The sequence below is a fragment of the Nothobranchius furzeri genome, chromosome 2 (genome assembly GCF_043380555.1).
Source record: "Nothobranchius furzeri strain GRZ-AD chromosome 2, NfurGRZ-RIMD1, whole genome shotgun sequence".
Taxonomy (NCBI): domain Eukaryota; kingdom Metazoa; phylum Chordata; class Actinopteri; order Cyprinodontiformes; family Nothobranchiidae; genus Nothobranchius; species Nothobranchius furzeri.
In genome coordinates this window covers 51,230,951-51,245,222 of record NC_091742.1, presented here as the reverse complement: position 1 = coordinate 51,245,222, position 14,272 = coordinate 51,230,951, and the positions used below count along the sequence as shown (strand labels likewise).

The 14,272-nt window shown below is 42.8% G+C and overlaps 1 protein-coding gene across 1 annotated transcript; it reads left to right on the top strand.

The window, feature by feature from the left end:
- Positions 1–1,762: 1,762 nt before the first annotated feature.
- LOC139063709 (spectrin alpha chain, non-erythrocytic 1-like) lies at positions 1,763–6,663 on the top strand. The gene is made up of 10 exons (XM_070546395.1): positions 1,763–2,251; positions 3,450–3,572; positions 3,643–3,860; positions 3,945–4,049; positions 4,134–4,238; positions 4,314–4,346; positions 4,419–5,530; positions 5,611–5,922; positions 6,017–6,224; positions 6,307–6,663. The coding sequence occupies exons 2-4, from the start codon at positions 3,563–3,565 to the stop codon at positions 3,978–3,980; spliced, it is 264 nt and encodes an 87-aa protein (XP_070402496.1). The 5' UTR covers positions 1,763–2,251; positions 3,450–3,562; the 3' UTR covers positions 3,981–4,049; positions 4,134–4,238; positions 4,314–4,346; positions 4,419–5,530; positions 5,611–5,922; positions 6,017–6,224; positions 6,307–6,663.
- The last annotated feature ends 7,609 nt before the right edge of the window (positions 6,664–14,272 follow it).

Here is a 14,272-nt window from a genome sequence, read left to right as displayed (position 1 = left end):
ATGTAAAATTTTAAACCACTCTGTGAATCTTAACTTTATTGTGAAATGTAAAGTTAAAATATAATTTTGAAGAATTATTGTAATTTAAAAAATGAATTTGAAATCGTTTTAATTTGAGGTTAAATGTATTTTGGTGTTTAAAAAAGTTATCCACTTTAGTTTAGTATTATTATTCATGTATCTTGTATATAGAAACAAGCCATTTAAAAACACCAAAATGCTTTGCAGAGTTATTTAATAGTCATCTAACAATACATCACAAACAACAAACAAAGCAGAAATATATAATTTCCTCCACAGTAACTTTTAACATTTACACTGCAGTACAAGCAATTACTGGCCAAGAAGGCATTGAGTAAGAACTAACACAAGCTATTACCTGCTTTCTTCTTAATAGTATGACTTTGTGTGAGATCACCTCTGTGTGTGTGTGTGTGCGAGTGTGAGTGTGTGTGTGTGTGTGTGTGTGTGTGTGTGTGTGTGTGTGTGTGTGTGTGTGTGTGTGTGTGTGTGTGTGTCATTTTTTCACATAATGTGTAGACAGTCCAGAAAAATACACGCATCTGGGCACTTATTTTCCAAAAGGCCAAACTCTGTCTGCCCCTCTGGACCTGTAGATCTGTAGAAGATTGAAAATAAAACAAATATCAATCAGCAAAATGCATAAATGAGACAGGCTAACTATGGTAAACCCATTTATTACACCTAAAAGGTTTATAAAATTGTTAATAATGATAATAATAATCATAATATTAATACTGTGAAACACTAATGCCTCAGTGTAACAAACCTTGCAATGCTCTGTTCTACAGTCTTACTCTGCTGCTGAACTCCTTGTCCTCCTGTGTTTCCCTGGTCTGCAGATTGTTATTATTTCAGACAGAGCAAAATCATACTCTCAATTGTTAAATACAACATATGCTTTATGTTATAACTTTGCGGGCAAAATCAAAATAAAAGCAACAGTTCTCACTGGCTCTAGATGATGTTGGGTCAGAAAGGGCATTCTGCAACAGGGACAACACACGCCGAGCAGCTTCCTGCAATTCTCCCTGTCATTGTGGGCCCACATGACAAAGTAATATTATCACAAAGGTTACCCTGCTAAAATTCTAATGAAGGCGAAACTGAAGAGATTTATAAGACAAAACGATATATGCGGAGACAATACGTTACGTTAATGGCGGTGAAAAAGGAACAAATTTGTGATAGCACATATAAGGCACTTTTGACAACAACATTTATGATAGAACCGAGCAGCCATGGTGAATTTTAGGTTTAACCTGGACACTTTCATAAGTCATTTTTTACTTTACCTCTGAATCCTTCGACATCTTGTTTTCTCCTGGCTGAGCTTCTGGCTGAGCTAAAAGGCACAGAGAAAGGCACAAAATATGACCAATCAGAGGACAGAGAAGATCGGCCAATGAGGTAGAGGGTAAAGTGCGGGCAAAACTAACCAATCAGAGGACAGAGAAGATCTGCCACAGGCCACGCCTTCAGAGTGCCAAAACCCCTTAACAGCCGAGCGAGCGGAGTCAGAAACCGAGCGCGCAGAGAGGCTGCCGCGTGCACACGTTTTCCTCTGCCGTGTGCTCGTTGGCAACGCGCGCACGCAGGTTTGTCACTTGTGCACATCCTTGTGCACTCACAGACACAGTTTGCTCCCTCTCAGTGCACAAATGACCTCACGCCATGTATATTTTCACTCGCGAGTCCCGTTCACACCAAGCCCCCACAATGCCGCTCAGAAAATGGTCCCAACCCGGAAGTAAGAAAAATTGCAGTTCCACCCTCATCCGCTGGGGGCTGGTACCAGAAGCGAGCAAATCCTCATTGACTCCCATGTTAAAAATGCCATTTTCACAGCAGAAATAAACATGTTTACAGCCTGGTTCAAAAAATGTTTTTTTGTCTAAATTATCTAGTTTATACTCATGACAACTCTGAGGGGGGTGAATTTTTTTCTCACTCTTCTGTTTAAGTGTATTGAAAGCCTAAAATTCTGTATAATTAATGAGCATCCGACACACGTGACCGCCGCCTCAGACCCACGTGACCACAGAGCTAGCTCCGTGGAAAGGCCTCAGTACAGCCTCGGTCTCTCCTGGAAACTGTGTCGGGATTTTGAGTCTCTGTGCTTGTGAATTCTGTTTTGGATAATATTGGTGCAATTGTTGGACAAAATGACTTGCTGTGGTATTAATTGCACTAATAGAGCGTCCAAGGAGTCTCCACTTCATTTTTTTCGGTAAGTTAAAATCTATATTTGTATTTTATGTCACTGCTGCCTTTAAACTAGCTGAGTTTACCGAAGTAGCTAGCTAACTATCAGTTTAACATGTAGCATGTACTGTTTAACCATGAAATTTAAATGTAAAATACGGTAAAATAATTAATAGGGCATATTTAAATGGGTAATAGGGTAAAACCCAGTGCATTTAAGATAAAAATGGGTTGAAATATGACGGGGCGCGCCGCTTGGGGGGACACTTCTGTGCTCTATTCTTTCATCCGGTAATCCCCAGCGGTCAGGCCGGGCAGGCTGATCGATGTGGCGCCTCGCTGCTGCGGGCTGACCGCTCGTGGAACTCGGAGACAGATCTGACCGGAGAAATACTGCAGCTCGTTGAGAAGTCTATAGGGCATACAGCGTTTCCCTTAAATCCCACTGCCACGCCGACAAGATCCCAAGTTTCTTTGTTTTTGTTGGCGCTGTTTACCGAAGAAGCAGCGGGAATACCAGCAACTTTCATCAGACTCGTAAAGTTAGTTTTTGCAGGGGACCCCCTGTATTTTACTGCTCCCTCCTGCAGTCTTCCCCTATTAAAATTTAAAATGTGTAACTTCATGTATTGTGATGAATGACTAATATTTATGTTAACTAAAACGTTAGGTATTTAGGGGGAAAAAACAAAATAATAAACATTATACAGATGTCAAATAAATCAAACTGTAATTAAACTATATATTTTCAAAGTCTTGATTCTGGATAAAATCCAACAACATATGCTTTATAAATAAACACTACACATGGCTTTTACACACACACACACACACACGTTACATTGTGATTTCTTAGTAAATATTCTATTTGGCGAGAGATAAATTTTATTGTATTTATCCTAGTGAATCTATAATTAAACGGGTAAACTAGCAGTAGTACATCCAACATCAAAGAAAGTAAAATGTTATTATCAGGAGAGGGAGAATGATTAAGTGGTTAGCAGCAGTGTGCTAGACAATGGCCCCCTCCATGAGGCCACCACAGCTCAGCAGAACATCATTGTAGCTTCTTCTGGGGAGAAAAACACTTACAGAAAAAATAAAGTTAACAGCTGAAATAGCAGGAAATAATACAGTTAAAGAGCAGATTGTAGAAGAAAGAAACCCCTGGGTTAAACTGGTCTGTCTACTGCATAATGCTGAACTCTAACATGTGTCCTCAGGGAAGGACCTGATTGGTGTCCAGAACCTGCTGAAGAAGCACGAGGCTCTGCAGGCTGAGATCACAGGTCATGAACCTCGCATCAAGGCTGTCACCCAGAAAGGAGAGACCATAATGGAGGAAGGTAGAGCAGGTCTGGTCCTGACATGTTTCTGAGGTGTCTGCAGGTTCTGGCTCACTTTGTTTGGGTCCAGGTCACTTCGCTGGTTCAGAACCCTCGGCCCGTCAGAACATTCTTATCCACCACGTTCTAACACCAGACCTGTTAACCCAACAGCAACAAGTGGCTCCAACTGACGATGAGACCGGGAAGGAGCTGGTTCTGGCTCTGTACGACTACCAGGAGAAGAGTCCTGGAGAGGTCACCATGAAGAAGGGCGACATCCTCACGCTGCTCAACAGCACCAACAAGGTTCGTGTGCCCTTCACAGCCGAGGAACGACCTCCAGCTCAGAGCGAACATCTCCACACCTACTTTGTGTTTGTGTGACTTTAGGTTGTTTTACTTGAACTCGCGTCTTTAGCTGAATGAGGATGGAGAGACGGGTCGGACCTGGAGCAGGTCGAGGTCTTGCAGAAGAAGTTTGACGACTTCCAGAAGGTCGGACTTTTCCTCCTCTCCGTCTTCCAGCAGCAGCTGTCAGATCAGCTCAGGTGATAATCAGCAGGTGCTTTTGTCCTGCAGGACCTGAAGGCCAACGAGTCCCGCCTGAGGGACATCAACAAGGTGGCATCTGAACTGGAGTCAGAAGGTCTGATGGCTGAGGAGGCTCCTATGGTTCAGGCTCAGGTGAGCGTCACCTGTCTGCAGCAGCTGGTCCCTCTCACTTCCTGGTTTGTTAACTCTGCTCGTCTCTGTTTGTAGCAACAAGAACATCTGGGTTCTGCTCCTGGAAAGGTGCGTGTTGTCCTCCGCCTCCACCAGAACCAGACGTGGTGTTTTTGTTACCACTCATTTGTTTGTTTACAGGATGAAGCCGACTCTAACCCCGGCTTTCCACAGGAGTCGTCAGCAGCACGTTACTGCAGCAGCACGTCATAGCTGCTGATAGGAACCGCTGTGGTCAACAGAACCTTTTCCACCGGAGCCGTCAGCAGCGCGAGTCGGCCGCGTCTCAGGAGCAGCATGTCGCGGCCCTTACGCGCCGGTTCTATTTTCTACGCGCGACGCCTCTGAAACGGGTCAAGTTCGACATTTTTGGGGAAGGAAAGACAGGAAATCGGACGCGGAAATTGAGAGAAGCTACCGAGATTTTCAGAATAAAGAACGTACTGCCTTCCGGTTGCTTTACTTTTAAAAAAGGTTACTAACTGTGCGGCCCCGTGAGAAGTTATCACCTAGCTAGCGGTCTCCTTTGTTTTTCAGGTCCGTATTGGCGATTATAAAACGGACAGAACATAAAACACAAACCATGTTGTAATTTTCTCCTGCTTGTTGTTGTGTTTACTGACGAAGTCACTCGAGTGACTTCGTGCTCGGTCGGTGACAGCTGCTCCCCTGCTGCTTCGCGTCTCGTGGGAAGGGCCAAGCAGCAGCTTACGCGAGCAAGACGTGCTGCTGCAGTAACGTGCTGCTGACGGCTCCCGTGGAAACCCGGGGTAACACGGCGTCACCCTAGAAGGTGAGTTCATTCAGCTGATCAGAGGTCACCTCTGATGGCCGCAGTCACGGCCGACCGTGCTGAAATCACACAGGAATTCAGGTGACCCGGCAGGCACCAGGTGCTGGTGAAAGTGGGGACATGTCAGCTGGTTGCCATGGCTACAGTTATCTTTATGCATCTGTATGACTGCTGACTGGTGTGTGTTTCCTGTGACCTTTGACCTCAGACCGTACGGTTGGGCGTTCAGACGACGGCTAACTTTAATTCCATCAAGGTAAGAGGAAGCTCTTCCCTTCCTGTCTGAGCGATCCGTCTCCAGGTTTCCTCGTCCGGCGTCCAGCCCGCTGGCGTCCACCTTCATCTCACTGGGTTTGGTTTCTCTCCAGGAGCTGAACAACCGCTGGCGCTCGCTGCAACAGCTGGCTGAAGACCGGAGCAACATGCTGGGCAGCGCCCATGAGGTGTAGCGCTTCCACAGGTACCCCGCACACTTATGCGCCGCTTACGGGTCAGTAGAGTTTGGACCCACACTCAGACGGAGTTCTGATGTCTTCTCAGAGACGCTGATGAGACCAAAGAGTGGATCGAGGAGAAGAACCAGGCCCTGAACACAGACAACTACGGCCACCACCTGGCCAGCGTTCAGGCTCTGCAGCGTGAACATGAAGGCTTTGAGTGTGACCTGGCAGCTCTGGGTGATAAGGTCAGCTTTCCTGATCGGTACCAGGACCCGAGTTGTCTCTGGAGACACGTTCTTCATGGTTCTGGTGACTCCACCCCAGCCGTTCCTGATCAGCGATCAGCGGGGTGCTTTCCTATTTATGGTGGATGGAGGACACAATTTGACGCCAGAAGATTGCCTCAGTTTTGGTAGTAACCAGCCACTCGTGTTACCTCTAGTGTTCCTAGGATTAATGTTATTTCGTAGTGTTTTTGCTCTTATATTGGATTTACCATTCTTCAGGATTCCTGTCGACCTCATTGGATACTGACCTCTACTCCAGGATTTGGATATTCAACACACGGACCTTATCACCAGCCTCCATAACCCACCTCTCATCTCACCCAGTGCCCCATCCACCAGGACGCCCCGCTTCTCTCCACCTCTGCTCCCTCTCCTGCGCTTCCCTCTCTACCTCTCTCTCCTCCAGCCAACACATACACCCACCACAGTAAGTCTGCTGAACACCTCTGCCTGCCTACAATGGATTTTGAAACCAGAACCTAAGCTCACCTGTGTTCTCCCTCCTCCAGATGCTGAGCTGTTGTTGCAGTTCCAACCACAGACTTATCTGTGCACCTTAAGTTCCTCCTTATAAATAAATCATTTTTTCCATCAGTTTTTGGTCAGTGTTGTATTCTGCATGTCTTGGGTTAAGTACCTTCCTCCAAACATGACACTCCTCCTCAAAGAGCAAATCTGTTCAGCACATTCTGACAGACAGACCACCATTCTTCTGTCATGATGCTGTACAGGACATTTTTAGAGTTTTTCTTTTTAAAGATAAATAGGATTACATTTAAATAGCAATACTTTCACATTATCATTTTCCCACACTTCTGTATAACTGTATTTTGTTGTTTTTCAATAAAGAATGACAAATTATTTAAGTTTGGATTTGTTGCACACAGATATATATCTGTAAAAAATATCTACAAAGCTAATGTATACATAACAAGTATGATTGGGTTTTGCAATACGGCACTATTTTAGTAAGATTTTTAAACCAAGTAAAGTTAGTAAAGAACACATTTCTATTTTCTGCTAAGAAACTGTTGGGATTTAAAATGGGCCTGTTGTACAAATAACTTGTAAATGATTATTCCTCACTTTTGTCTTAACCAAAGAAATTCCAGTAATTGAGCAAAAACATTTATTTTTAACACTACAGTTTATAAAACAGGGCGCAAAGTGTCGGCACATGTATGTATGTCGATGGTCCGTCCCATCCAAACCAGGAGACACAGACGTCAGGGAGGCCAAGGTTGTCTCTGCAGCTCTCTGGGCACCACGCCTCACTCAGCTGTCTCCAATGATCCAAATGGCTATGGAGAAAAAATAACAGGTTTGTCATAATTGTTTAAAGTACAAAACCACACATGAAGTGGTGAGACAGGTATGTGGAACTTAAACTTGCTGCTTTGTGTAGCTGATGTTGGAGACACACAGGCTGCCATGGTGACATTTAAACAGATCTAACAAAAAAATAAAAATTAAAATTAAAAACTCCCAGACCTCATGTCATATTTACTAATCAGCTATGGCTGATTTATTGTTTGGATCACAGTGAGTTACACTAATTCTAATATATTTTTATTTCTATTATACATACATACTTTTTAACTGTTATTTTCACGACTGTTATCAGGCTCTCTTGTTCTGGTTCTGATGATAATTCCGTGTCTTCCAGTAAGTTATCTTGTGCTTACTTCATCTGTAGAATGTCTCGTTACTTTTGGTAAATTGTACTGAGTCCAGAATAAAGACTAGTTGGCTGTACAAGATACAAACAAGTATAACATTTTGGAAATATATGAAATGTATTTACGCTGCTAATTTAGCTCGAATACTAATAACTGCAATATTTTCCGGACTATAACTCGCACTTTTTTACATATTCTGGCTGGTCCTGCTACTTATACTCCGGAGCGACTTATATAACAAAATATGTAGGCTACACCGCGCTGCTGCGGGCCGACTCCGACCCACACAAGAATGAGTTCCCCTGTCCCGCTGGGAGGGTTTCAAACACCGCCAGCATCTGTTAGAGCCTGTGGCGGGGTGCTGAGGGCCGGCTCCAGCCCAGGAATGAGCTGTCCTCGCCGGCCGGGAGGGTTTGAAACACCGCCATCCTCTCCTCTGCTGGCTGTTGTTCATTCTGTTATGGTTACCGGTGCTTGTGTTGCAATGTGAAACGCTTGGTCTCAGATTTTGTAAGAAAGATGATAAAATGTCCCCCCAAAATACGACTTAAATATATTTTCTCTTATTCATGATACATTTAATGGCTGGTGCGACTCAGGAGTGATAGCGCCGAAAAAAACTGTACTGAAAACTTGCTCAAAGCAAAATGTTTTCATTACGGAAATAAATTATAAACTTACCGATTTAAAACTTTTTTAATACAGGTACTTCTCACGAACAGGCGCAGAAAACCTCCACCTAAACTCCGTGTAAGGTTCAGGTCGATGGGTGTTCCAGTTAGCTCCGGTTGGGTTGAAGCTAGGTGGCTACATCCGTTAGCTCGGCTCCCACCTCCGCTTTAGCTTTGGGTTAGCCAGGGTTAGCTTCAGGTTAGCTCGTAGCTAGTTCGCCTGGGTGTCGTCACTCGAGCCCAGCCTTACAGCCACACCCTCAGCGCCTCCTCTCTTCCCTTTTATGGAATTGTCTGGGCTGGACGGAACCTGTGACACGGTCAAAATGGCGGTGGTGGCCACCTCCCATTATAGACAACAAACGTGTTATTGAAGCCAATGGAATCCGTTTGTCCAGTATATGTACAGTCTATGGTTCACACGCGCGATGTGGACCGGGTTTTGGCACGGGTCTAACCCCATAGACTTGGACACATCTTTAAAACAAGTAGAAGCGCTAAAAGCCTTTCTTCTAAAGAAAGATGTTTGCGCTGTCGCCAGACGCCATTTTTGACTACAGCTAAAAAATCTACAACGTCGCGGACATCACACTCAGCAACGTTGTTTCTCATCAACAACGAAGACAGCGGCGGAGTTTGCTGTGGGTCTTTCCTCTGTTCTAAATGACTTGAATGTTTTTAAAACCACAGCAAGTAGAAGCGCTAAAAGCATTTCTTCAAAAAAATGAAAGATGTTTGCGTCGTTGCCAGACGCCTTTTTTTACTGAAGCTAAAAAAACTACAGCGTCGCGTGGTACAGTCGGCATTTCTGTCTTTTTTGTGATTGGTTATTTTTAAGCTGCCTCATCCCGCACCTCATGCACATCTCTGCCTGTGAGTTACCAGACTCTTTCTCTGTGCAGAATCAAACAGAGGACGAGTCTGACAGGCCAGGCTAGAAATTATTAGCAAAAATCTTAGAAATAAATTCTTTTTAAGTATTTGCTTGTCTCATTCTGCCTAGTCAGTGAAAACCCCCACATATGTGTCCAGTCATTTTCTCTTCTTTACCGGAGAAGTTGATCTCTTGATTTTGGGGTGCTCGCTCTAACATCACCCAAATATCGTGATTTTGGGGTGATTTCTTCATCCGTGGTGGTAGATGACCGGGTGTGGGAGGGTGCTTCATCTGTAAGAGCAGGTGGGGTGTGCGCGGATCGTTTCATTTACATCTGTCGTCCGTGAGAAAATGACAACTTTTTTTCTTCATAAATTACAGCAATAACTTTGAATAATCAATCTGGCATTTGAAAGGATAAATCTTCAAACTGATGGAAGTTTGTATACGTTTGAACAGAACTGAAGTTGTTTAACAGGTCTACGAAAAGAAGCAAAATAAAGTGAATGCATCCATTTTTATAACCATTTGTTCGAGTGACGTTTTTGTCCTCTATGGTCATAAGTGTATAGTAAACTAAAGTGACGCCTGATGGTTAACTTGCCCCAAAAAATCTTCTTGAAAACCAAAAACTGCAAACTGTTTGTTTGACTTTTTTATTTTTTTTCCAAAAATCCATCAGGGATCATCTCTGGAATCTGCAGCAGATGCTCGCAGGCCCGCATCTTACAAGCATTTGAATTGATCTGCGCACAGTGCGTGGTGTTCCGGAAGCTTTCAGTATTGGTGATGCAATACCATTTCTTATTATCGTGATATTTGAGCTGAACTCAAACACCGGACAGAATTATGTTTTGTCCTTAACAGTGGTTTATTAGCGTAATTTACCTAACAACTGAAATAAACACCCCATCTCCAACTTTCAGTTTCACTCCCATAGGCCACAGCTAGCGTGTCTCTTAAAGGAACAGTACCATGTCCAATTATCACTCACAATTACCCTTTATTTTTTGTATTTCATCATTTAGAAATAGTTTCACACTTTTTCTGGTGTTTCATAATGCTGATCAATTCTGTTGGTTGTTTTTCTAAGCAGAGGGACTGTCTAATAATCATTTTCTGAATGTTGCAGAAAATCACATAATGGCTCTTTTAAAAAAATATGTCAACAGATAATGTCACAATAAAAATATGTTCAATATGTAAAGGTCAGGGGTCACTACAAAAACCAATTATAGTAGTTACAAATCTGAAGTGTGTAACCTGGAATGTTTGTGAGTGAAACTAGTTCCTGTGTGGTGTGCAGTTTTGGCTTTGCAGAACCAAAGCTGTCATTGTTGCGATTATTTTTATTGCCACATTTATGGCTCATTTTTTTTAAATCGTCAAGCAAATATTAAATCTTACATGCACATGAAGCAGCTAGGACACCAGTAAAAGAGCATGTTGCCACCACCATGCTTGAAAGTTGGTTGTATTTTTTGGTTTGAATGCTTCATCACAATTACTCCAAACATATTTCTTGTCATTCTAGACAACTTTTTTTTTCCTGAACTCTTTTGGTTGGTCAACTCTTTTCCTGGTGGTTTTTGATTTGACGACTTTTTTTTCCTGAATCTGTTTTTCCTGAATCTTTTTTGTCTTGTGGCCTCTTTCCTGATACTTTTTTACAAGATGTATATTTTTTCTCCTGAGACCTTTTTTACTGCTTATTTTTTTAATGAAGCCTGAGGTCATCCTAAAACGTACACCTTACAGCTGAGGAGTTACTAAGCCTCGGTCTTGTGAAGGTGAACTATATCTAGCACCTTTAACACCACTTATTGAACATCATTAGTCATGATCTGCTTGTCTTTGGTTCCGTGTTTGTTTTTCCCTGAGCTCTCCCTGCTCAACTGCTTCTTATCTCTTAACCCACTCAACCGTTCTTGCTTATTAATTACCATTCATCATGGTAATTGCATCATGGTCATCACCTCCTGTTTAGCCCCTTATGTTTGTTATTTCTGTTCTTATGCAGTGTCCTTACCCTCAGTTTACTCATTTACTGATTCTGAGTTCACCTGCCTGCCCCCTGGATTATTCATCTTGGGCTCCTACAGTTAGGTGAAGGTACGTATCATTTTGAGCCTGTGTGGTTGACACAAAAGGTTGACAATAAAGTCAACCTTGTGCAATCAATTCTGGGTTTTAAAAGTCCATGAAATTGTATGTTGAATGTTCCTTCCGACCAGGAAAACTACGTTTGAAATGAATCATTAAAGTCCCCCAAAAATTTGAAAACCACACCCAAAATGGGTGTGTGTGTGTGTGTGTGTGTGTGTGTGCGCGCGCTTCTGACCACAACTGTATGCAGCTGTGACTCTTAAAACATTTTACAGATTTGGTAAAGAGATAATGAACTTAATTACATGAGCTGCAACTCCACTGGACATTGGTTAACATTGAGTGTTCATGCTGGCAAGTTTAAAAACAGAAAAGCAACGTCTCAAAATCCTTCTGCAGCATTTACTCCTTCACCATTTTCTATCTGTGTGCTCATGTAAATGAAGTGAAACAATTTAGAACAACAAATATTTTAACAGCACACTCTTGAAGCTGTGAACAGAAACCCGATTAGTGTTAAATACATTTGCATAGTCATTTGTAAAAGTTGAACACGCTTCAGCACTGATTTGTTATCTTGATTAACCTTGTTTAATAATATTAAAAAATAAGTTTCAGGCTTGGAATCATAAATGACTTAATTCAAGCTGCTAATTTTACCTCAGACCATGAAAAATGTTAATTTTCAATATCACAGTAGGAGAATCCTATTCAAATCACTTTGATTAAACGGAGAAAAAAAATCTTAAGCTTAACCTGAAAACTGTCCTTTTCAAATCTAACTCTTTGGGCCATTTCTGCGGTGGTGAAAGTTCTGTTAAATAAAAACAGCTTTTTAAAAATCTACACACTCTTCACACAAAGTCACAAGCAGATGTAGAGGGCAGCATGTACACATATAGAGAGGGTGTGAGTTGCTAAACATCTGCATTTTGCATGAAGCAGCTGTCAGTGCTACAAGACTCTGCGTTCATCCAGCTGTTGCAGGATCCCTACAAATACTTGTATACATTTAGTGAGAATCTTACTTTTTATAAAGTTGTTTTTCAAAAGTGTAATGAAAAGAAAGGCAGTGAAATTGCTCATAGCTTCCTGAACTTCCTCAGTGCAAGCATAACGACGATCATGCACCTGAAGCTACACGGAGTTACTGTTTCCTTCACAATGAAAGTCTTGCTGCAAAAAAATAATGTCATCTGAGTGATGTAAGTGTGAACACCGTCAACTTCATTAAAAAGAATGCTGTGAACTCCTGACGTTTTGCCGTCGTTTGTGGGTACATGGAAGCAGATCATGTCCAGCCCCTCTGTCACAGTGAGGTGAGATAGCTTTCAAGAGGACTGGTCCTCCAGGAACGATGTCTGCTCATTTGTCACTGAAAAAACAAAAATCACTTGCATGTTACTGTTAACATCTGTTAACATCTCCAAAACTTTGGAAAATGTTGTGGCTACAACAACAGAGGATGGACATGTTGGAAGCTCTCCTCAGGTGAAGATCAGTGCACAGTCTCAGCACTTGTCACAGCTTCTGGAAGTTTCTACCAACAGCACTATAAAGCTGTAGTGGGGCAAACTGGAACCGGATTGCTGTCTCAAAGGAGTATCTGTCACTGAGGGCTGTGAAATTCCTCCTGCCATTCACAACTACAGTACGCACCTGTGTGAATCAGCAACCCGGGGCTCCGCTCATGCACATCACGTTCTATAGGACACCAACTAACCAGGCTTATGAAAACAAAGATCTGAGGCACTCCACACGCTGAGTACCATCAACGACATCCAGACCGGGCAGGAGGAGAGAAAAATAAGAAAAGTGAACTGTTGTTTTTTGTCACAGACGTGGAGAGCATCTTCTCTGCCACATAAAGATAGAGTCAAATGAATTATTTAATCATTTATTTGCAGATTATACATACAGCACAATGCTATAACATCCACCGTTACAAAAATACATCAAGCTGACAGAATAGCCCTGTTGTACTGCCTGGCTTTAGAGAAAGGTCAACCTATATGATTTGTTAAAATGGGACAACCACAAATGCAAAGTATCAACACCTTTTGTGTGTTTGGAATGAGAGAGAGAGAGAGAGAGAGAGAGAGAGAGAGAGAGAGAGAGAGAGAGAGAGAGAGAGAGAGAGAGAGAGAGAGAGAGAGAGAGAGAGAGAGAGAGAGAGAGAGAGAGAGAGAGAGAGAGAGAGAGAGAGAGATCTGGTGCAAACTTTTCCCAGGAAAACTGAAAATATGTTCAAAATATTGGCAATAGCTTCCATGATAAGCAGCAAAAACAGAGGGCGGCTGCACGAACGGTTGACAAGGTTGCATTTCAAAGTGTTAGCTAATACATTCTGTATATTCGTTCTGTGTGTTGATTCATAATCTTCTTTTTTCTTATTAAACACAGTGCAGTAAATTCATGTTTTTTACCTTCTGGTGACATGTTAAGGTCAGAACTTCTGTCTTCCTCAGAGCCGCCAGCTGTTCGTGGTGTCACTTCCACTTATGTGCAGGCAGCAGAGCACGATGTCGCCCTCTGCTGCCCGCGTACTTCATGCTGATAACACAGTCCCATCCGTGTAAACACCAATTCAATTCAATTCAAGTTTATTTATATAGCTCCAAATCACGACAAGAGTCGTCTCAAGGCACTTCACATAGTAAACATTCCAATCCAGGTCAGTTCATTAAGCCAATCAGTAAAAATGTTTCCTATATAAAGAACCCAGCAAATTGCATCAAGTCACTGACTAGTGTCAGTGACTTTACAGCAATCCTCATACTAAGCAAGCATTTAGCAACAGTGGAGAGGAAAACTCCCTTTTAACAGGAAGAAACCTCCAGAGAATCCTGGCTCAGTATAAGCAGCCATCCTCCACGACTCACTGGGGATCGAGAAGACAGAGCAGACACACACACACACACACACACACACACACACACACACACACACACACACACACACACACACACACACACACACACACACACACACACACACACACACACACACAGGCACGCACGCACGCACACACACACACACACAAATACAAAACAAGCACACACATGCACACACACACACACACACACACGCGCACACACACACATACACAGGCACGCACGCACACACACACACATACAAAACA